The sequence below is a fragment of the Sphaerodactylus townsendi genome, linkage group LG17, assembly GCF_021028975.2.
Source record: "Sphaerodactylus townsendi isolate TG3544 linkage group LG17, MPM_Stown_v2.3, whole genome shotgun sequence".
In the NCBI taxonomy this organism is placed as follows: domain Eukaryota; kingdom Metazoa; phylum Chordata; class Lepidosauria; order Squamata; family Sphaerodactylidae; genus Sphaerodactylus; species Sphaerodactylus townsendi.
The window spans coordinates 3,679,472-3,702,016 of NC_059441.1; the positions used below are offsets into that span (position 1 = coordinate 3,679,472).

General features: G+C 47.6%; 1 protein-coding gene and 1 non-coding gene across 2 annotated transcripts; both read right to left on the reverse strand.

Annotated features, from left to right (window-relative positions):
• Positions 1-542: 542 nt before the first annotated feature.
• On the reverse strand, positions 543-19,160 carry TIPIN (TIMELESS interacting protein). Its single transcript, XM_048482094.1, has 8 exons — positions 19,011-19,160; positions 17,314-17,433; positions 15,308-15,392; positions 13,632-13,707; positions 8,534-8,656; positions 8,062-8,125; positions 3,922-4,128; positions 543-1,095 (listed from the first exon to the last, which is right to left on the reverse strand). Exons 2-8 carry the CDS (start codon positions 17,423-17,425, stop codon positions 974-976), a joined length of 789 nt encoding a protein of 262 aa, XP_048338051.1. The 5' UTR covers positions 17,426-17,433; positions 19,011-19,160; the 3' UTR covers positions 543-973.
• LOC125424789 lies at positions 4,932-5,066 on the reverse strand. The gene has a single exon (XR_007243288.1). It is a non-coding gene; the product is annotated as a small Cajal body-specific RNA 14 (non-coding RNA).
• Positions 19,161-22,545: the final 3,385 nt, after the last annotated feature.

Below are 22,545 nucleotides of genomic sequence, written 5' to 3' on the forward strand. Positions count from 1 at the left end.
CAGCTATAGAAAACCTGCTGCTCCCTGGAACTGCAGGGGCTGTCCTTCCGCCTTCCCTCTGGAGCAAAAAGCTCTGCAACATCTGCAAAATAAATCTCACCTTTTAAATTAACCTTAAAGTGGTCAAAAGTGGATGATTTCACCCGACTTAAGAGGAGACACCTTCACGGCATGTTCCAATTTGTCTTTCTCCTTCAGTGGGGCTGCATCATTCATGCATCATTCACACACGGTTATACGTCAAATTGGCCATGCCAGCAGGGGCTGAGGGGAATTGTAGTCCATGGACATCTGAAGCGCCAGAGTTGGACACCCCTGACCTAGGGAGAGAAACCACGATCTCCTCTGAACATCTCCGTATTCCTAGCTCAGGAATCTGAAAAGATCACCTACTGGAGGACTCTTCGGCCGACAGCTGCTTCTGCTGACACTTGTTCATCAAGCCTGAAGTGCCGCACGGAAGTTGAAAAGGATGACCAGGTGCCCCTCTGCATATTGCTAGCCTCCCCACACTTTCCTTTGACACTGCACAATGGCCAATATTCCCTTCAGAAGCTTATTTTCAAGCTTTATTGTCATCACGAGTACAAAATAAAGACAGTTTTTGAAAAGACAGCAACCTTAGTGACATTGTTTGGGTTCTGTTTTTCGAAGGCAGTGATCGGCGTCCACGTGACCGTGCTGCCTTCAAGCTGAAAGAAATTAGGGCTGTTACTTTCACACAACCAGTTTCAAGTCATGGCTGCAGAACTGCCAAAAGACCGCCTCTCCCACCCCTGGTTCTTGGTGCCACGATTCAGAATCTGCTTTCTCACTTATGAAGCTAGTAGAACAGCCCAACGGGGAGCATCCAAAATCCATTCAGTAGGTCCTCCGTGCTAATACTCCCAAACTCATCAACAGCCAGAAACGGGGGCCTCTGCTACCACTTTTTCAGGGTGAGATGGTTCTCTGATCCCAAGCAGTCAAAAGTTCATTCATTATCTTCTTCCCATCCACACTGAATCTCGTTTTCGGATGCTTTAAAGGATGAGTCTTTTGCTTCTATCACTGCTGGATCATCGTATTCTTCCTTTGGCTGGGACGCAGGCAGCTCTATTAAGAAACAAAAGATACTTAATCTGCAACTAGTCTAGTAACAGTTGAAATACTTTATTCCAGCAGCAGCTTTTGTGAACAAGAGTCCACTTCTTCAGAGACAAGATAACAGCTCCTTTTTAAGCAGACATTTATATAGGAGTTTTGCAAAGTCCCTATTGTTACATTAATTCTCTTTGTGACTTAATAGCTTAGGCTTCTATTTTCTAGGCCAATCAATAACTAATTCTAGGTGAAGAAAGAGCAAAGCAATCAATTCCTCGGAGCTGAAGAAAGGCAAACAGTTTTCACCAATGCCAGAGTTGCAGCTGCCAGGTGAACAGACATTAAGAAAAATAAAAACAGACTCTGGAACTGAAAAACAGCACACTTGAGATAAAAGCCACCACAGTCTTCCATTAAATGTCTCTCTGGTGATATCTTAGTTATGTATCCATTTCAATTTTTTATGAATTATTCTCAAACTATTTAGCATTCAGTTAGAAGGGTTCTGCAGATCTGTCACCAAACGCATACAACAAACATTTTTTATTCAATTATCCTCTCCGTTCTCTCTGTAAATACTTTACTGTTGGGGGGCACAGCGCCTGGGAGGCTCCTGAGTACGGCAGCCATTCTGCTTGGAAAGGGGTCTCACAGCGCCCGGGAAGCTCTCGAGTACGGCAGCACATTGCTTGGAAAAAGGCCCCCCAACATCCGGGGGGGCACCTGTGTACAGCAATAGACTGCTTGGAAAAAGGCCTCTCACTTGCAACTGACCTCTCCTTCCAAAGGTGGTTTCGAAGAAAACTGCTGACATTGCAGACTCTCTGGCCCCAATGTGTGTACGTGCAAATACTTAATTCTCTACTCTAACCCCCGTGCCCTTTGCCCTGTCCATTGTGCCTGCCTGCCCTGTTTGTTTTTCCACTTGTAAACTGTCAATAAAAAGGCTTGGAGAAGGATGGGACGGCAGAGTTGCCCGCTGCTTCTCTCACTCGCCGAAACAACATGCTGCCTCGGTTGCTGTAAGACAACACTTTACAAACTCTACCAAGAAGGTGGGATGGAAACCCATGTGCTCAAGCTTTCTCTATTTAGAACAGGGGTGTCATGGAAGATGCTATCCCTACAGTAAAGGGAAGTCACATATGACTGTGAAAAGCATCTTTGCCTTTTGATCTCCTGGAGGGAGGACAGGAAACTATGCAGAGGTGCTAGGATGAAACTTCAAAGGCCTAAGTTACCTCGTGGCCTGAACAGAGTTTTCCTGAGAAGGGGAAAACAAAAGTTTTTGAATTCCATCTTGAGACGTAGTCAGGGAAGCATCTCTGGGCCATGGGTTCCCGGAATGGGGACAAAGAACCAAAAGGAATGTGACCAGTTGAGCAATCTCTTGCTGCATTTTATGTTTTATTTCTTTGTTTTGAACTTTTACAATAAATCCTTGAACAATCAGCTGGTCTGGAGTCATTAGGAGGGAAAAGAACCCCAGACCGAGGTGAGATAAGAGTGGCTCTCCCAAGCTTCATCTCAGCCTCAGTCGTCATAAGGGGTCTGCAACCTGTGGCTCTCCAGATGTTCATGGACTCCAATTGGCCATGCTGGCAGGGGCTGATGGGAATTGTAGTCCATGAACATCTGGAGAGCCACAAGTTGCAGACTCCTGGTTTAGAAAAACGAAGACAGCTTTCTGCAGATTTCAAACATGTCCTTAACACAGTGCAAATACCTGAAAACTAACGCAAGAGATTTCCCATAAGCCATCAAACCATTGGGACCAACAGGACAGCAGATATTCCAGTTTTTTAAAAGAACTAAAGTATACCAAAATACTCGTCAAATTCTTTATTGCAGTCAAAGACCAGCACATAATAATACAAACTGAGAAGTGCACTTATACACAGTCGGTGACTGTTTACTAAAAGGTCAACTCGCGAAAAAGCAAGTAGTAGGTAAAATACATTTGATTATGACAAAAGATTAAAAAGTTAATATAACAACACTTGTAAAGTGCCTGTGCAGTCTTGCTAAAACCTATAGTGACATTACTAGAAAACTCCGGCCTCCGACCATATCTTCTAAGGATCACAATTTATTCAGTCTTTCCCTCCCTAAACTATTCAGCCGGCAGATGTCTCTTATTGTGTTTGCAGATTAAAGAACAAAAACGGGCTGTTGCCCGTGTAATTTTTTGGTCCCTACCTGTCAATATGTAGGCCAGTACATCTTTGTAGTTTAGGCCTATTAGACCTGTCATGGCTGGGCTGAGGATTTCCTTTCGGGGCTTTTCAAAAGTGGGACATCTAAATAACATGTGTTCTAATGTATCTATTTCTCCTAGAGGGCAGGGGCAGAGCCTCTTTTCATAAGGGATTTTCTTGTATTTCCCCTCTAACAGCGAGGAGGGAAGAGAATTACATCTGGCCAATGAGAAAGCTCTTCTTGTGTTGCTGTTTTCAAGGAAAAACAGATATGGTGCTGTTGTTACTTGCCATCTTAGGTGTTCCGGTGCAATGTACTTAGGTGTCTTTAGGAGATCTGTTTGTCTCTCAATATCAAAAATTCTCTGCTTGACCTGTATATGGGCCCTATCAGCTCCCATGGCTATTAGAGCTTGTATGGAGAGTCCCATCTGTTGTATGGTGGTTTGGACTTTCTTATGCCAGCTGGACTGAAAATTATCCTGAAGGATTAATGGGAGAAGGCCTTGTGGGTTATGAATGCAGCCAAGACATTTTTTAATTGATGATAGGCTGATTAGAGCTTCAACTTTTAACATCCCGGTTTCAAGCCTAATCCATGAGTTAACCAAAATACTACTATCTATACTTAGGAACTTACCGTTTTCTTGTGACTGACTGTTAAGCTGCAGTTTTGCTTGTCTTCTCTCAAGCGCTATTTGTTTGTTCCTTTCAATTCTCTGCCATTGCTCCTCTGTCAGAGCGGCACTTGGAGAGGCAACCATTTCTTCTCTTGCATTCTGGTTCTCAGAAAAAATATCTAGTTCTTCAGTAGCTGCGTTAAGTCCATTCCTTTCACCATCATCACCTGCATCGGAAGTGCAAACACTTTACAGGTACTGTCGAAGACTTTCATGGCCGGATTCAACTGGTTGTTGTGTGTTTTCCAGGCTGCGTGGCCGTCGTCTGGTAGATCTTGTTCCTAATGTTTCACCTGCATCTGTGGCTGGCATCTTCAGAGGAGTATCACAGAGAGAAGTCTGTTACATAGTGGACACAGTGTACAACAGACTTCTCTCTGTGACACACCTCTGAAGGTGCCAGCCACAGATGCAGGCGAAACGTTAGGAACAAGATCTACCAGCAGCAGCAGCAGCAAGCCTTTATTGGCATAGACGACAGTACAACAATAGTAAAAAAACTGATTAAAAACATATACAGTACAGAAAATAAATATTAAGTGGAAGGAAATCTACTGGCATTTAGTAATTTCCAGAAAAAAGTCTGCCACTATCATACAGAGAGAAGATCTACCAGACCACAGACACACAGCCCAGAAAACTCACAACAACCTTTACAGGTACTTTCCAGCCACAATGTTCACCTCAGCTGGGCTATAGTGACAACCTACTTCAAAAACAAGCATGCCTCAAAGATATTCTATCCTTTGAGTGTTGCTGCCTTGCTAGAACTAGCAAAGTCAACATTCACTCATCTAATGTAATAGTTAGAAGTATAATTTTATATGAAAGTACACAGAATTGTATATATAGTTACTAGACTCACAAATTAGTAAGCAGCATGAAGCACAATCAGGAACAGGATGAACGTTCCAGTATCAAAACTGAATTACTCTTCTCCTAATCTTTAGCTATCCTGTTATTTACTACTAGTGTATGGAACCATCGCACAGAAAATCTGATAACTCGGCAGACGCTGTCGGCAGGAACCATCTTGTTAATGTCTGTGGCTGCAGAGGGATGCACTGTATCGATAACAAATGCAACCTACATTAGTTGCAGCCACATTTATCTAGACCAGGGGTAGGGAACCTTTAACACTCAAAGAGCCATCTGGACCCGTTTTCCATAGGAAAAGAAAACACTTGGAGCCGCAAATAATTTTTGACATTTAAAATAAAGATAACACTGTATATATTGGGGTTTTTTACCTTTTACTCCGCTCATTCTGAGAAGCGCATGGATGCGTTCGCCCTGCTGCCTGCAGGGCGGGCAAGGATGGGGCCAGCGGCTCGGCCTTGCCGGCCACCGGGAAAGCGCCTGCCCCACTCCAACGGGGCAGGCAAGAGGGGAAGCCCGCAGCGTGGCGCGGATGGGGCCAGTGGCTCGGCTCATGGAGCCGCAGTGCAAGGGCAGAAGAGCCGCATGCGGCTCTCGAGCCGCAGGTTCCCTACCCCTGATCTAGACGGGGGGGGGGGGCGGCGGGGGCAGGGGTGAAAGGAAGGCAAAATAATCTCTTTGCTGCAGATAAAAGTTTTAAGCTTTTGGAACATATTTTCATGGTGAGAAATACGCAAACTGGATTCTCTCTCTCTATTCTACAGTCTTGAGTGCATGCTTCACGGCAGTCAACAAGGGAATCCTGGACAGCTGAGTTTCTTTTCTTCTTTTTAACTCAGAGGCAAGTGACGAATTTTATCACTGGTGACGCAACTGCAATGCTCCCCAGAGAAGAGAAAGGTTTACTGTGAACATGTCACCACAGAAGTTCACTTAATTATTAGGGGAGTTTGGTCCCCACAGCAGAAGACACATTCTGTGTAAATTTATTTCTAGCCCAAGGGCAAAGTAGAACCCAGTACTTTTATTGGATATGGGTCCCCCACAAGTATGTGGAACTGAATTATTTTTCTTGCTAAAAATAGCACCAATTGCAGAATATCGGGTGCAAAGAAGGTAATTTGGTTCAAGAGCCAGTTTCTACCAGGGGTCTGCAACCTGCGGCTCTCCAGATATTCATGGACTACAAATCCCATCAGCCCCTACCACCATGGCCAATCGGCCATGCTGGCAGAGGGTCCATGAACATCTGGAGAGCCGCAGGTTGCAGATACCCTGTGTGGACCATCTGGCACCTACTGATTTCTGGCATTGTTGCAAAGAACACTGCATTAGGTGAACCTTGCTCTAATCCACTTAGGCACTCCTGTCTGAAATAAGAGTGGATCTTTGCAAGCACTTGATGCCAATTAGTTGTCCTTTTAAACCAGGGGTCTGCAACCTGCGGCTCTCCAGATGTTCATGAACTACAATTCCCATCAGCCCGTCTGCATGGCCAATTGGCCATGCTGGCAGGGGCTTATGGGAATTGTAGTTCATGAACATCTGGAGAGCCGCAGGTTGCAGATCCCTGTTTTAAACAAAATGCCATGGTTACATCAACTATTTGCTACTGGTATACAGTGCCTACCTCTGCCAGTAACCTGTGGGTTCATGGTCATCCAAAGTCAAATAACCTGTGGGTGATTCATAGAGAGATGTCGTAGTTTTGTTATTGATTGCCAGATGGTGTGACAATTGAAGGCTGTGGAAACCTATTGGAGTCAGATCAATTGTTCACCCATTTCCTTGTCCCCTATCCCTTGTTCTGTGTTTGGCGCCACCCCCGAACAAACTCTGTTTTATAGTGGCGTGTTGATACTGTATGTTGTTGTGAGGCCTGGGTTCTGTTGGTGGGTCTTCAGTTTGGTCTGTGGAGAGGTGTATGGGAATGGCACTTTTGATGAGTTCATTTGGACCACGCCATTGATACGACTCTGAATGTTTGTTGCATTTATCTGTCTTTTATGGACAATTGTTTTATTGTAATTTGGTATGCCAATAAAGGCTTGTCTATGTCTAAAACAAAATGCCATCAAGTTGCAGTTGACTTACAGTGACCCCTTAGGGCCAAAGACTGATTGATATGGAATTTCAGTCCCTTCACCCAGTACAACCTGCAGTATGCTCTCCAGACTTTCTAAACCTACCCATCCTACATGGGAAGATAGCAAAATACCTCTGTAGTCTCGACAGTCCATCTCGTCGCAGAGCATTTATGCTTGCCAGAGTAAATGCCTTTCCTTCCAAAGTTACAATCGGGAGATTTCAAGGTGTTTTATTTGCTGACAGACGATGCCCATGCTCTGTAAATGCCGTGGATACAATACAGCATATCCTCCTAGAATGTCAGCTTCACTGCACTACGTGGTCACTATATAATCCCGATTATCAAAGATAAAACAAATTTGCCTTCGGCTTATGTAGTGAAGTATTTACTCAGTGATGCATCTTCTGAGATAACCTTTAGGGTCGCTACGTATCTAGCGGAAGTAATATCTCAAAGACGGTACTAAAATGTGTCCCTCGATGTATCAAATCATCTAAATTACATTGATTTAATGTCTGAGGGTCATGAGAAGTTGTTCATATCAGCTTTAATTAACATATGGATATCACAATAGGTCTCCAGAAAGTTTGTGTATAATTTATCCTAACTTAGTGTATTGGATGCCTTGTTGTATTGTTGTTTATGAAACGAACATACTGTATGTAGAATTATTTATGCCTAATAAAGGTTTACTGTACTGTACTGCTTTCAAGGCAAGAGATGTTCAGAGGTGGTTTCCAATTGCCTTTCCATAGTAAACCTGGCCTCCCAAGGGAGTCTTCACACCTGAGTACATGGACTACAAATCCCATCAGCCCCTACCACCTGAGTACTAATCAACCTGAGTACACCTGAGTACTAATCAAGACAGACTCTGTTTGGCTTCCAAGATTAGTCAAGCTTGTGGTGCCTGGGCTATACGACAGCTGGTAAAAAAAAAACACAATTTTGCCTTGCAGGCCGCAGGAATTCTAGTGAAGGGGAAAAAAGGGCACTAGGCAAGACTACAGCATGAACGTAGCCATTTTTCACAGACGTGCATAAATGTTCAAGTATTAACACTTTGGAAGGAAGCAACGCTAAAAAGGCCACCGGATCATTCCCCAAGCACACTGCAGAAAAGGACACCTACCTTCGTTACCTGTGAAGTCTCCGTGCAAAATGGGCAGGTCAAGTCTAATTCGCTTTAAGCACGTCTAGAAACGAGAAGACATTTGGTTTATCACCAGTCAGCATCTCCTCCCAACTACATTTGGGCTTTCAATTACGAACTGTTTCTTCTCAAAACAGACGTTAGGAAGAAGAAGAGTTTGGATTTATATCCCCCCTTTCTCTCCTGCAGGAGACTCAAAGGGGCTTACAATCTCCTTGCCCTTCCCCCCTCACAACAAACACCCTGTGAGGTAGGTGGGGCTGAGAGAGCTCCGAGAAGCTGTGACTAGCCCAAGGTCACCCAGCTGGCATGGGTGGGAGTGTACAGGCTAATCTGAATTCCCCAGATAAGCCTCCACAGCTCAGGCGGCAGAGCTGGGAATCAAACCCGGTTCCTCCAGATTAGATACACGAGCACTTAACCTCCTATGCCACTGCTGCTCCTCACTCACCTGGACTTCCTTCTTACTTCCCAAACGCTCCACTCTCTCGACGAAATCTTCAAACTGGAGTTTGGGGAACAGCCGGTGAGCCCAGTGCTCCAGGTGCCTGAGAAGCATCTTCAGATCTGCCGCCTGAACAGAAGAACAAAGCAGTGCTCAGCCACACTGGGCACGCTCAGTACAAGGCAGGCTTTGGCGACATAGGTAGCTTTGAGCATTCGATAGTTTGAAGATTGCCGCTGTGGGCATAAGAGGGCAGCTGGACTTTTTTTTTTTTTGAAAAAACAAAAACTTTCACAGAGGCACGGGTTGAAGCCAAAAAAATTGCAAGCACAAGCAGCAGTATAATGTAGCACTTTAATGTAGCCCCCTCCCCCTATACTTCATGCACATCTTTATGCACTTACCATCTTTATAACCCTCCTAGAGAGGAGTCTAGCCTCTCCCTCTTCTTTCTTGGGGAGATTTTAATGAAATTGGCTATAAGACGCCTGTCACTGTTATATATGGTGATGGCCACTAACCTGGATAGCTTTAAAAATGGCTTGGACAGATTTATGGAGAAGTCAATCTATGGCTACCAATCTTGATCCTCCTTGATCTCAGATTGCAAATGCCTTAGCAGACCAGGTGCTCAGGAGCAGCAGCAGCAGCAGCAGCAGAAGGCCATTGCTTTGACCTCCTACATGTGAGCTCCCAAAGGCACCTGGTGGGCCACTGCGAGTGAGCAGAGTGCTGGACTAGATGGACTCTGGTCTGATCCAGCAGGCTAGTTCTTATGTTCTTATATTAACCAGTGTTTTAAATAGATTTTAAATAGATTTTTAAATAGATTTTAAATAGATTTTTTAAATAGATTTTAATGGATTTTAGTACTATATTGATTGTTGTGTGGTCACTATTGTGAACCTTTATTTAATTGTGTATATATTAATGTTGTGCACCGCCCAGAGCCCCTTGGTGATGGGGCGGTTTATAAATCGAATAAATAAATAAATAAAACATGTCCAGGCCAAAAATACACAGTTAATGCAAGGAAGCTGTTTGCGCCACTGGTACATTGATTATTATTATTAATATTATTATTACTATTTATTAAATTTAGTATACCGCCCTATCCCCGAAGGGCTCAGGGCGGTGCACAGATAAAACATCAGCTAAAAACATACATATAATTAAAACAACAGTCATATCTTAAAAACATCGCCCGCACCCTTACGAAACCCTCCTAATGCGAAATAATGGGTCCTGATGGTATTAGGGCCCATGGGGGTAAAGAGGAGGGAACAGGGGCACCCTCAGCGGCCGGTCTCTCCAAAGGCCCGGTGGAACAACTCGGTCCTACAGGCCCTGCGGAAATCCCCAAGGTCCCGCAGGGCCCGGACAGCTGGAGGGAGTGTTCCACCAGGCCGGGGCCAGAGCCGTGAAGGCCCTGGCTCGAGTGGAGGCCAGCCGCATCATTGAGGGGCCGGTAAATTACAATACAATACAGAGCAGGGCGGCGGTCCTGTCCTCTGGATCCGTGCCCCTCCTGGCTTATTAGAACGTGCCGGGCGGAGCTACGACCCCATCTGTTGAATATCATCAATAACTCCCTTGAGCAAGGAGTTTTTCCGGATGGGTTGAAGGAGGCAGTGGTCCGCCCACTTTTGAAAAGACCATCTTTAGATCCCGGCGATCTGGCCAATTACCGCCCCGTTTCGAATCTTTCGTTTCTGGGGAAGGTAATTGAGAGAGTGGTGTTGGAGCAGCTTCAGGGTTTCCTGGATGACACATCGGCTTTCGATCCCTTCCAGTCCGGCTTCCGTGCTGGGCATGGGACGGAGACTGTTCTCGTCGCCGTCACAGATACACTCCGTATGCAGCTTGACCAAGGCGGATCGGCGCTGCTGCTTTTGTTAGATCTAACAGCAGCGTTTGATGTGGTCGACCACGACCTTTTGGCCCACCGCCTGGCCGCTTCCGGGGTGCGGGGCACTGTCCTTCAGTGGATTGCCTCGTTTCTCCGGGACCGGAGTCAGCAAGTGTGGTGCGGGGATCAAGCCTCCCGGAAGTGCCCGCTTCATTGCGGTGTACCCCAGGGGGCGTTATTATCCCCGCTGTTGTTTAACATCTACATGCGACCACTTGCTCAGCTGGTACGGAGTTTTGGGCTGATCTGTCATCAGTATGCTGATGACACTCAGCTCATTCTGTTGATGGAGGGGGGAGCAGTCGCTGCCCCTGCAGCTCTACAGCATTGTTTGGAGGCGGTCGCTGGTTGGTTGAAGCAGAGCAGGCTGAAACTGAATCCATCGAAGACGGAGATCCTTTGGCTTGGCCGCAGGGGGGAGATTGGGGATTTCCAGCCGCCGGTGTGGGAGGAGACCATATTGGCGCCGGCCTCCTCCGTTCGCAGTCTGGGGGTCCACCTGGATTCGTCTCTTTCAATGGAGACCCAGGTGGCCCGGACTGCATTTTTCCATCTCCGTCAGGCCCGACGGCTGGTCCCCTTCCTCTCCCAAGCAGACCTGGCCACAGTGATCCATGCAACGGTCACCTCCAGGTTAGACTATTGTAACTCGCTCTACGCGGGCCTCCCCTTGCGTTTGATTCGGAAATTGAAACTGGTCCAGCACGCAGCGGCACGCTTGCTCACAGGGGGCGCCTTTTGCGATCACATTCAGCCTGTGTTGCGCCAGCTGCACTGGCTTCCGGTGGAATTCCGAATCATATTCAAGGTCTGGGTTTTGACCTTTAAGGCCTTACGCGGCCTGGGACCCTCGTACCTTCGGGACCGCATTACCCCATATGTCCCCACTCGCCCTCTGCGTTCAGCAGAGGCGAATTTACTGGTAGTCCCCGGCCCCTCCGTGACGCGGCTGGCCTCCACGCGGGCCAGGGCCTTTACGGCCCTGGCCCCGGCCTGGTGGAACACTCTTCCTCCAGCTGTCCGGGCCCTGCGGGATCTCGGTGAGTTCCGCAGGGCCTGTAAGACCGAGTTGTTCCGCCGGGCCTTTGGAGCAACCAGCCGCTGAGTATGGCGCCCCTGTTCGATACCATCAAGATTATCCTCCTATGGAGGAGTCCGATTACTCCCCAGGGGAGGGTTTTAAAGGAAAGGATTCTCCGGGTGCCTTTATTATGAAATTACCGCTGTTTTAATGAAATTCAGTATGTTTTTATGTCGGAGTTTTATGGGCTGTTGTTGTTTTATTTTATCTGTATTTATCTGTATTAATTGTTGTACACCGCCCGGAGCCCCTCGGGGACAGGGCGGTATAAAAATCGAAATAATAAATAAATAAATAAATAAATAAATAAATAAATAAATTGGCCTCTGCTGAGCGCAGAGGTCGAGTTGGGACATATGGGGTAATGCGGTCCCGAAGGTACGAGGGTCCCAGGCTGCGCAAGGCCTTAAAGGTCAACACCCACACCTTGAAGATGATTCGGAATTCAACCGGGAGCCAATGCAGGCGGCGCAACACAGGTTGAATATGCTCTCGATTACAGGGGGATGCTCTTGTCTCAACTGACAGCACTTTGTTGCGGGAAAAAAGGGCTAGCTCCCCAGGTCAACACAGTCTGAAGTGCTGTGTGGAATGCGACTGTCAAGCGCCTGTGGCATCCCTGGAGAGGCAAACCGCCCCCACCTTTTTTTTCTATACGCTTTAATGTTATCTTTCAGCTGCTCACCACGGCACTCATCATTCTTGTTTCAAACATACAGCACCTTTCCGGTGCTTGAATTAGTATCTCCATGCTTTGTTGTTTTTCGAAACTGCTAAATCGGGGATAACCTGCTGAGGGTAAACCTTGAACCTTGCCACATGATTACTGCTCCCAACCCACAACGTTAGAATAAGAATATACGCTGCCGGAACCTTGCACGAAACAGCCTTTGAAAAAAAAGGATCGCTCAGAGCAGGGGTGTCAGACAGGCAGCCTGGGGCTGCATGTGACCCTCCCCCAACCAATTTGGCCTGGCAAGTCCCCTCCCCAGGGCTGATGAGCCTGTTGCAGGTTTATCAGCTGAGGGAGCCACCCTCCAGTGCCAATCTGGGGTAGCTCCTCCCCTCCCCAGTGGTGATCTAGGCAAGTGAGGTCACCAACTGAGGCAGCCACCACTGTCCCAGTGCTGACTGCCTCCCCCAGTGTTCTGTTATGAGCTGGCAAGCTCACTGCAGGCTCACCGGCTGAAGTAGCCACCCCTCAGCCAAGGCAGTTACCCCACCCCTATTGCAGGCTCTCTGCTGAGACAGCCAACCCCCCCCCCACCCCCATCCCAGTGCCGACCACATCCCCCAGCCAAGGCTGCTGTGGGCATCCCAGTGCCGACCACATCCTCCTGCCAAGGCTGCTGTGGGCTCACCAGCGCAGACCCCTTCTCCCAGCGTTGTTCTGGGGTGCTTACCCCACTGTGGGCTCGCCAGCCAAGGTAGCCATCCCCTAGTGCAGTGGTGGCGAACCTTTGGCACTCCAGATGTTATGGACTAAAATTCCCATCAGCCCCTGCCAGCATGGCCAATTGGCATGCTGGCAGGGGCTGATGGGAATTGTAGTCCATAACATCTGGAGTGCCAAAGGTTTGCCACCATGGCCATAGTGCCAACCTGGGCTGGCAAACCTAATGCAAGCCCACCAGCTGAGGCAGCCGTTCCCCCCCTCCCCCCGAGGGATGATCTGGGCTGGCGGGCCTGCTGGGAGCTCGCCAGCCAAGGCAGCCACCCCTGTGCCTGGGATTGGCCCGACCAAGTCACATTTCTGTCATACCTAGCTCTCATTACAAATTAGTTTGACACGCCTGACTTAAAGTGGATGTGGACGACCATTTCTCCAGCAACAAAGCAGCCTATCTTCCCTACCTCAGCCTTCTCTGTACGACGACTGAACTTAAAACACCAGATGAAGGCATGTGACCAATTTTGTGCAACCGGCAGGACAAGAGTCGCAAGCCAAAAGCTCAAAGAAAAACATTGGTATCAGAACCTACCGCACTTTTCCTTCAGTGACAAAGATGCTCATATTGGAATGATCTGGCTCCAACATTGTTTGCATCTCAGAATACATAAGAGGCACGCACAATGGCTACAAAGATCAGAGAATACTTCTAAGTGTGGCTTACCTCGTGACCTTTGCCTTTGAATTTTACATCATCAAACATATCCCGCAGAGCTGGAAGTCCTCGTTCTGAAATTAATCTGTGAACGTTAGAAGTGTTTCCAGTTACTTAAAGCATTTCTCACTTGAACATAAGAACATAAGAACATAAGAACAAGCCAGCTGGATCAGACCAGAGTCCATCTAGTCCAGCTCTCTGCTGCTCGCAGTGGCCCACCAGGTGCCTTTGGGAGCTCACCTGCAGGAGGTGAAAGCAATGGCCTTCTGCGGCTGTTGCTCCCGAGCACCTGGACTGTTAAGGCATTTGCAATCTCAGATCAAAGAGGATCAAGATTGGTAGCCATAAATCGACTTCTCCTCCATAAATCTGTCCGAGCCCCTTTTAAAGCTATCCAGGTTAGTGGCCATTACCCCCTCCTGTGGCAGCATATTCCAAACACCAATCACACGTTGCGTGAAGAAGTGTTTCCTTTTATTAGTCCTAATTCTTCCCCCCAGCATTTTCAATGAATGCCCCCTGGTTCTAGTATTGTGAGAAAGCTAGCTTGGCTAGCTATTCTTTCATATGCTCCGAAATCCAACACAAGGGATCTGCAAGTCCCTTCCAACGACCAAGCAGTGTTTTTACAAGCACTGAACAAGGCACTTTCGACCCACTCTGGGGACTGTCTGCCATTTCACCCAGTAAAATTCAGCTGAGGAGCACAATGAAAATCGACTGAAAGTTCATTATTCAGTGTGCGCTGAGACACCACAAAACAGCAAAAGTCTGTCTTGGGACAGAGTCAGTCCTCTGACCTCATTGGAAAGGTGGAAGCTCCCAGACTAGCTGCTGCCCACAAGCCAGAAAACGTGCTAAAGCAGACCTGGTCATTATATGGCCCACGGGCCACATCCGGCCTGCTGGATGACCCTGACTGGCCCGTCTAGGCTGTTCCTGCACTGAGTGGGGGGTTGGGCCAGAGGATGGCCCATCTGGCCCCTTACGACTCTGTGGTCCCCTACGGGCGGGGCCTTAGCGAACGGTGTGGCGAGCGGCCAATAGGAGCGCGGGGCCCCTGGGGGCGGAGTCGAGGCAGGCCGGGCCAATGAGCGGGGCAGCGTGCGCGTTGAGGTCAGCGGTGCTGCCGCCGCCACCCATGGGGGCAGGCGCGTAAGCGAGCGAGCCTTCCCCCTCCCCCCCTCAGGCGATGCGCGCAGCGGCCTTGGGCGGGCGGGCGGGCGACTGCGCGGAGGGAGACCGACCTCTGCAACTGGGAGGTGGCCATCTTCGGGGGCCCCAACATGCTCTACGAGGGCGGCTACTTCAAGGTGAGCCCGGACAGGTAGGCATGCCCGGCCCGGCGTGCCTGAGAGGGACCCCTCCCCACCCGATCGCCCTGTTTCTGCCCTGCACTGGCCTATCTTCCTCCCTTCCTGCCTACTTGGTGCTCACAACAACCCAGCGAGGTGGGCCCCGCTGGCTCAGGTTCACCCAGACACCTCCATGGAGATTTGAACTCTGGTCTGGTCCAATTACTATACTTCTTGACACTCCAGTTGCCACGCTGTATTGGGTCGTTCGTCCCCCTTGTGTCTGCTTTATTGTCACAGCAGCCCTGTTGGGTAGGTCAACCTGCTATTGTACACAAGTAAGCGAGCATGCGCGTGCATGCACTGATAGAATCAGAAACTTATTACCTTTGAGCATCTAGTTTAGGTGCTGGTCTTCTAACACCTTTCCTGGGAATCCCAGAGGGATCCTTGGGTTCGTTCCCCACTGGCTCTGGAAAATACACAAAATGTAAGTGGAAATGCAAATAATGCCAACACAGAATGCTCACCGTAATATTGCTAGATTAGATATGCATATAGCTAAAACAGATCCACTGCTAATCTGAGACTTTAGCTTTTGCACAGTTACCTCTAAGCTAAATTATTTTATGATGCAGTGACAAAAAAAAAAAGGCTTCTGCCCTCTTGGGGCATATCAACCGAGGCATCACATCCAGATCACAAGATGTCATAGTTGCGCAATATACTGCAGTAGTCAGAAGAAGAAGAGCTTGGATTTATATCACCCCTTTCTCTCCTGTAAGGAGACTCAAAGGGGCTTACAAACTCCTTTCCCCCCCCCCCCACAACAAACACCCTGTGAGGTAGGTGGGGCTGAGAGAGGTCACCCAGTTGGCATGTGTTGGAATGCACAAGCTAACCTGGTTCACCAGATAAGCCTCCACCGCTCAAGCGGCAGAGTGGGGAATCAACCCCCGGTTCTCCAGATTAGAGTGCACCTGCTCTTAACCACTACACCACACCAGTTCTCACCTGGAGTCTCGTGTACAGTTCTGGAGGCCTCACTTCAAAAAGGATGTGGACAGAATGGAGCAGGTGCAGAGGAGAGTAATGAGGATGACCAGAGGCCAGGAGACCAAACCCTACGAGGAACGGCTAAGGGACTGGGGAATGTTTAGTCTTTAAAAAAAAATAGGCTGTCCTTCCACATGGTGTGCTCAGGGAGGCTTACAACGAATACGTAGATTAAAACAGTGTTTGGTGTGCCTTCCCAATGTGGCTAAAACCAACTAATTGAGGGGAATGGGGAAAATGAAGGGAAGAAGGGAAAGAAAAGGGACAAGGAAGGGGATAGGGATAAGGAAAGGGTAGGGGGAAAGACAGGGAGGCTGGCCCTGCTGGAAATACTGTTGCTGCCCTCAACCGTACGCCTGAAGGAATAGCTCTGTCTGATAGGCCTTCCGTCTTACAGGTCCTGCGGAACTGTCCAGAGAACAGGCGATTGAGAGGGGGACATGATTGTTCTCTTTAAGTATTTGAAGGACTGTCACTTAAAGAAGGGAGCTGTTCCTGTTGACAGCAGAGAATACGACTCACAATAATGGGTTTAAACCAGAAAGGTTCTGACTGGATATTGGGGGGAGGGAGGGGAAAATGTGCCGTAAGAGATGTGTAACAGTGGAATCAGCTACCTAGGGAGATGGTGAGCTCCCTCTCACTGGAAGCCATTAAGCAGTGGATGGACACACACTGGTCTGGGATGCTCTAGAGCTAGGCCAGGGGTGGCAAACCTATGGCGCTCCAAATGTTCATGGACTACAATTCCCATCAGCCCCTGCCAGCATGGCCAATTGTCCCCCAACTGGCCATGCTGGCAGGGGTTGATGGGAATTGTCGTTCATTAATATCTGGAGCGTCATAGGTTCACCACCCCTGCTCTAGGCCAGGGGTCGGCAACCTTTACCCCCCAAAGAGCCATTTGGACCCGTTTTCCATGGCCCCAAAAATCTACTGAGCCGAAGAGGCAGCTCCACATGGAGCCACCTCCAGTTTGGCCCCTCCACTCACCTTTCCTTTCAGCGCTGCTCTGGAGGGCTGGAGGGACATGCCCATGCTACCCTCCAACCTCCAGGCCATGCAGAGCCACGGTATAAGGCTGAAAGAGCCGCATGCGGCTCCGGAGCCGTGAGTTGCAGACCCCTGCTCTAGGCTGATCACGCATTGAACAGGGGATTGGACTAGATAGCCTATGTGGCCCCTTCCAACTATATGATTCTACAAAACACAAACAAATAAATCTCAAAGCCACTATCATTGCAGAAGGTAATTTTTCCTTAAGGCTTGAATAATGGGTACAATATACATACTGATCTTACTACAAGTGTAGCAATAGAAACAAGTGACTAAGGTACCTTCTTCATTATCTCTCCCTGGGGACACTGGGGGAGGTAGAGGTTGAAACTCTTCATCCTGGATGTGTTCATAATCAGGAATGTCAAACAAATTGCCCTCTTCTGGATCCATCAACTGGCCTGCAAAAGAACACTATAAGGTTATTTTAAAGTGCTTCATCAAGAAGGACGAGAATACCAGGGAAGAGGCTGACCATTTCGACACATACAGCTTTCAAAACAGTTCAAGGAACTTCTCTCCTCTTTCATCCCCCAATGAATTCAAAGATAAAGATGGGACCCGTAATTTGGCAAATATACCTAGGTATCAAGAATGGACCAGCTCTATTCCTCTGCTCTTTACCAGTTCACACAGACAACCAATGATTAATGGGTGTTTACAAGGAATTAGCAACAGCAGTATAATACAAATTGCATTTAAGCCTTCAACTTCAGGATGCCACAAAATTGAATTATTTTTAAATAAATCCAAATGCACCTTAGAAGACAAGAGGGGCGTACTAAACCTAAGGACAAAAACTGCCAATGGACGTTACATGACTGCCCATAGGCAATAATGAAAGGCCCATAAAGAATGATCAAAAGCACTGAATGGGCAAGAGTACCTTCCATTATTCCCAATGGCCAATCAAAGGCCGGGATACAAATGTAAGGAATAAATAAGTAAATAAATTGCTGTCCTTGGTTTTAGTACGTCCCAGGGCAGGATGAGATTCCCTCCTCACCATTTCCTTTTATCTGCTCCTAGAAAGAACACTTCACCACAAAGTTTTCCTCCAAAGAACTACAAATCTCTCCTACCCTCCATTTTATCCTCACAAGAACCTTCCAAGTAGGGTAGGGTAGGCCAACGGTAGGGTAAGGCAGGCCAAGGGAGATTGTTTGGCCCAAAATCCCATAGAGCATCTCATTGCCGAGTGACAACCTGTAAAATGGTCTGACTGCTGAACCACAGAAGCTCCCTCTACTCCCTCACATCCACACATGTCAGCATGGTGCCGTAGTTAAGAGCAGTGGACTCTGTTCTGGAGAGCTGGGTTTCATTCTCCACTCTTCCACATGAGCGGCAGACTCTAATCTGATGACCAGATTTGTTTCCCTACACATGAAGCCTGCTGGGCGACCTTGGGTTTGTCACAGTTCTCTCAGAACTCTCTCAGTCCCACCGACCTCACAAGGTGTCTCTTGTGGGGAGAGGAAGGAGTTTGTAAGGCGCTTTGGGACTCCTGCCAGGAGAGAAAGGCGGGGTATAAATCCAAACTCCTATGGTTGAGAACAGGAACGGGGCTGACGTAATCTGGCCTCCCCACTTCCCCGTTGTTTACCTTTTTCCTCTCCTTCCCTTCACCTTCTGAGTGACATATTTGGGGGGTAGGAATGGTATTTTACTAAAAAAAAATTATCCCCAAAGGAAATATAAGGCAACGGAAATTGCACTGCATTATTGCATTAATACTGTTAATGCAATAGTATTAATGAGCCCGTTGGGGAAGGGCGGCCTAAACTCGAACCAAATGACCTCAGAGCACTGAAAAAGGCCGAGCCTGCACAGGAAGAGGGCTGAGGCTCCCCATGCAGAGATCATCCCCCATAAACAACTAGAGAAAAGCAGCTTTCCCGCCCGGACCGCTCCGGATGTTTTCCACACGCGCTGTGGACCCGGGCCCACCACGCCCAGGCCTCTGAACCGAACTAACCCCTTTTCCACCGACGTTAGGAAGCAGCCGGTGAAGTCAAGACAGCTCGAACAAGGCCGACTGAGAGTCACTTCCGGCGCTTCCGACGACGTCACTCACAACGGACCGCCCGAAGAAAGCCTAAACCTCGCGACAAAACCGCGCGAAGAGACCACGCATGCGCTCAGCGCGAATATCTCGCGAGAACTGGGGCGTGTTTTTTCCCCGACCGTCTTCGCTGACGTATGAATCGCTTAAAAGAAATCAGTATCTGCGAGGTCTGCGGGGGAAGGTGGTCGCCTTTTTGGGCATGCGCATTCTGCCTCCTCTAGCTTGCCCGCGATTGGCTGCGCGCGCATTTTCCCCCTGTTGTCGGCGGACGTTCGTTTTTTTGGCGGCAAAACAACTCCTGAGGGAAACTGACAAGAAAAATAATACCCAGAGATGGACTTAACAGACCTTTCTCGTTCCCTTCAGTGCAAATCGCCAAAGCCAAACATTTATTATAACTGATACTGCTTTATAAAAGTGAGGGAAATTTAAAGATGTTTCCTTTGAGTGATACCAGAGCCCCAGGTTTTGAGCGCTGGGAGCGTTTTTAAACCTCAATAAAATGAGATCTTTCCCCCATTGGTACCATTTACATAGAAAATATAGGTGTCACTTCTCCAGACACCTGCTTGAGGGGGGTTCCAAAATAAAAAACAGTATCAACATAATGAGAAACATTTTTGTTTTACTCTTATTTAATCTGTGCCCTGCCTGTTCTCCAAATTCTTGGATCATGTTTCTAGGGCAGTGGTGGCGAACCTTTGGCACTCCAGATGTTATGGACTACAATTCCCATCAGCCCCTGCCAGCATGGCCAATTGGCCATGCTGGATCTTGATCCTGAATCAATAAAACAGGCTCTGGATTGTTGTTCGGTAGCATTTGTCTCCCCTTCCTCATTTTCCCAAAAGAAGAATGTGAGAAGTGTTACATCGAACCTAAGAGTGCCTAAGGTCAGCAACAGATAGAGATTTGGCACTTCCCTATCCCCCACAGAGCAATGGAAGCGTCCTTCCCATGGGAGTAAGCTCAGAGACAAACCCAGTGATCTGCAAGCATATGAAACCATAGAAATTAAGATCAAAGGAAAAATGTTCCATTAACACAGTGGTTGTGAGCAAAGTACATATATCTAGAAGCAGTTACATTGACGAGATGCATCTGCCAGATGCAATCTCGTCTATATTTATTATAGCCATGGCCTGAGTTAGGAGTCATCTCAATCAACTAGGTTATATCCCTGACACCCTTGGTCACCCATAGGTATATGCAATAGTAACCAGTGCAATGACTAATATTATACAGAAACAAAATGTGATGCACCTTTGCACCTTTGCCCTTTTACAATTATATTATTATATGAAACATATACCAAGTGAAAAAGACACTACACATGCCCATCAAATACAGTGCTCTTATCTATATATAAAAAAATCTATCAGTGCATTTTTCTGCTGACAGGTAATCTCCCAAACTACTGGACTGATTGCTTTGAAATTTTCCTTAATGTAGCATTTAGCGTCTTGACAGGATTTCCATACTGTTCCACACACCTCTTGTTGTGTACATGTCACAACTGTGCCAGTTATTGTGTACATGCCACACCTTCGACAGTTGGAACCACAGTTCTGTTCATAACAGAAAGCCATCTTTGACCGTCGAAAGCAACACCCTCTCTGATACAAAGGAAACAACCATGCCTTCCTTGAGAAACCATTTGCCTTATGGAGTGAAAGGGATGAGCGAGCCATCTGCACATGGCCCACACCCACTTAGCGAGGAGGAAGGGAAGTGAGGGGCCGGGTCCAGGGTTTGCTGGACCAAGCGGCTCTGAAATTTGAACTGGCGTCAGCTCATGCCTCCCAGGGTTTTGCGTAGATAATTTGCCTGCAAGGGAGGGAGTGAAAGGGACAGGACCAGCCACCTGCATGGCCACCTAGCAGAAGGAGGAAGGGAGCGTTGAGGGAGCAGCCGGCTGGGTTGCCATGCAGGGGAGCCGAGGGAGAGGGGGAGGGAGCGAGGGCCCCTCCCTCCCTTGCAATCATTGATGCAATGACATGTTTGGGTGTTAAGCACCCTTTCTTTCTTTTCCCTTCACCAGACTCCATACAGCAGCGTGGCAGACCTAGTCCTATATATATATAACATAAGCATATATTAGAATTATTACAAAACACAAAATGCAGAATAGTCAATAAGAAAGTCTTCCAAGTGTCCAATAGGGCGTCCGCTATATTGGTAATAAATAAATGCAATCTCAAAGTGCTTATTTGTGCAATTATCCTCCTTGCTACTGAGTTTTGAGGCGGATAGCGATGTGACTGGAGGTCACCTTGAATGAATACCCATATGAGAGGCATGTTAGGATGAGAACCTAATATCTGATGAAGGCGGAGTTTGAAAGAAACAGTGAAAAAATAGCATATCCAGTTCATGATCTTCATTCATAAAATCTCTGTTCATGAATTCATCTTCCATTATTGCTTGAGAACCCGGCGAATTCTAACCATCGGATGTAAACTTAGTGAGGAACATCGCATAAGGAACAAGAATGGTATCTTCGTGAGTGCATATAAACTCAGTTTATGTTTATGTTTATATTACATATAGGATAAGAGCACTGTATTTGATGAGCATGTGTATTATCTATTTCACTTGGTATATGTTTGAACAATAATAATATAATTTGTAGATGCGGCAAATATACCCTGAGGTCACCCAGCAGGACTTGTGTGGGGACAGGGGAAACAAACCCAGTTCTCCAGATTAGAGTCCACCACTCGTATAGAGAGGTGAATCAAACCTGTGAACTCTGCTCATATGCACTGCACACCATGCTCTCAGCTACACCACAGGAGGGCTGTGACAGTGTGGAAGCATGTCACCCTGCCGAGTGTTAGACATGTCATCTGCTTGACATGTGGGTTCAATCTTCAGAGTCTCCAATTAGAAGAACCAGAGTTAGAAGACCTCCATATCGGAGAGTCACTACAGTGGTGGGATCAAAAAATGTTATTAACAGGTTCCTAAGCCAGCTTCCCCTCAACCGCCAAGGGGGGCAGAGAGCGTGCCTAGGCAAACCTGAGCCCTGAGCCAAACCTGAGTTGGATGCCCCATGGGCAACCACCTCACCGACCCAAAATTTTTTGCACCGGGTCATTTCTAAATCATTATCACACATTATAGAAAATGCTCCCCAACTCACAAATCTGAACAGCAATGGTGAAACACACACAGGTTCTTTGATAGAGACTGGTGAGATAAAAGATGCGAAAGGCTGAGAATCAATGGTGCAGTGGAAGGGATTAACCCAGTTCAGGGAGTTGCGGTAGTAGTCTGGTGGTATGTATGGAACCTTCGTTCAAAGGCAGTATGCCTCTCGAGGAGAGCTAGGGAGATGGAAGCGGACCCAATTAGTAACCCCCTCTCGGCACACACAAATAATTAGTAGCCCCTCTTCGGGAACTGGTGAGAACCTGCTGGATCCACCTCTGGTCACCTGATC

Bases quoted from the DNA above. Each gene is read 5' to 3' on its own strand.
- TIPIN (XM_048482094.1), bottom strand. From the start codon at position 17,425: ATGGATCCAGAAGAGGGCAATTTGTTTGACATTCCTGATTATGAACAC. The intron at 15,393-17,313 runs GTACCTTAGTCA...TGTATTTTCCAG, and splicing joins AGGGAGAGATAATGAAGAAG to AGCCAGTGGGGAACGAACCC. The intron at 13,708-15,307 runs GTAATAAGTTTC...TAACGTTCACAG, and splicing joins CCTAAACTAGATGCTCAAAG to ATTAATTTCAGAACGAGGAC.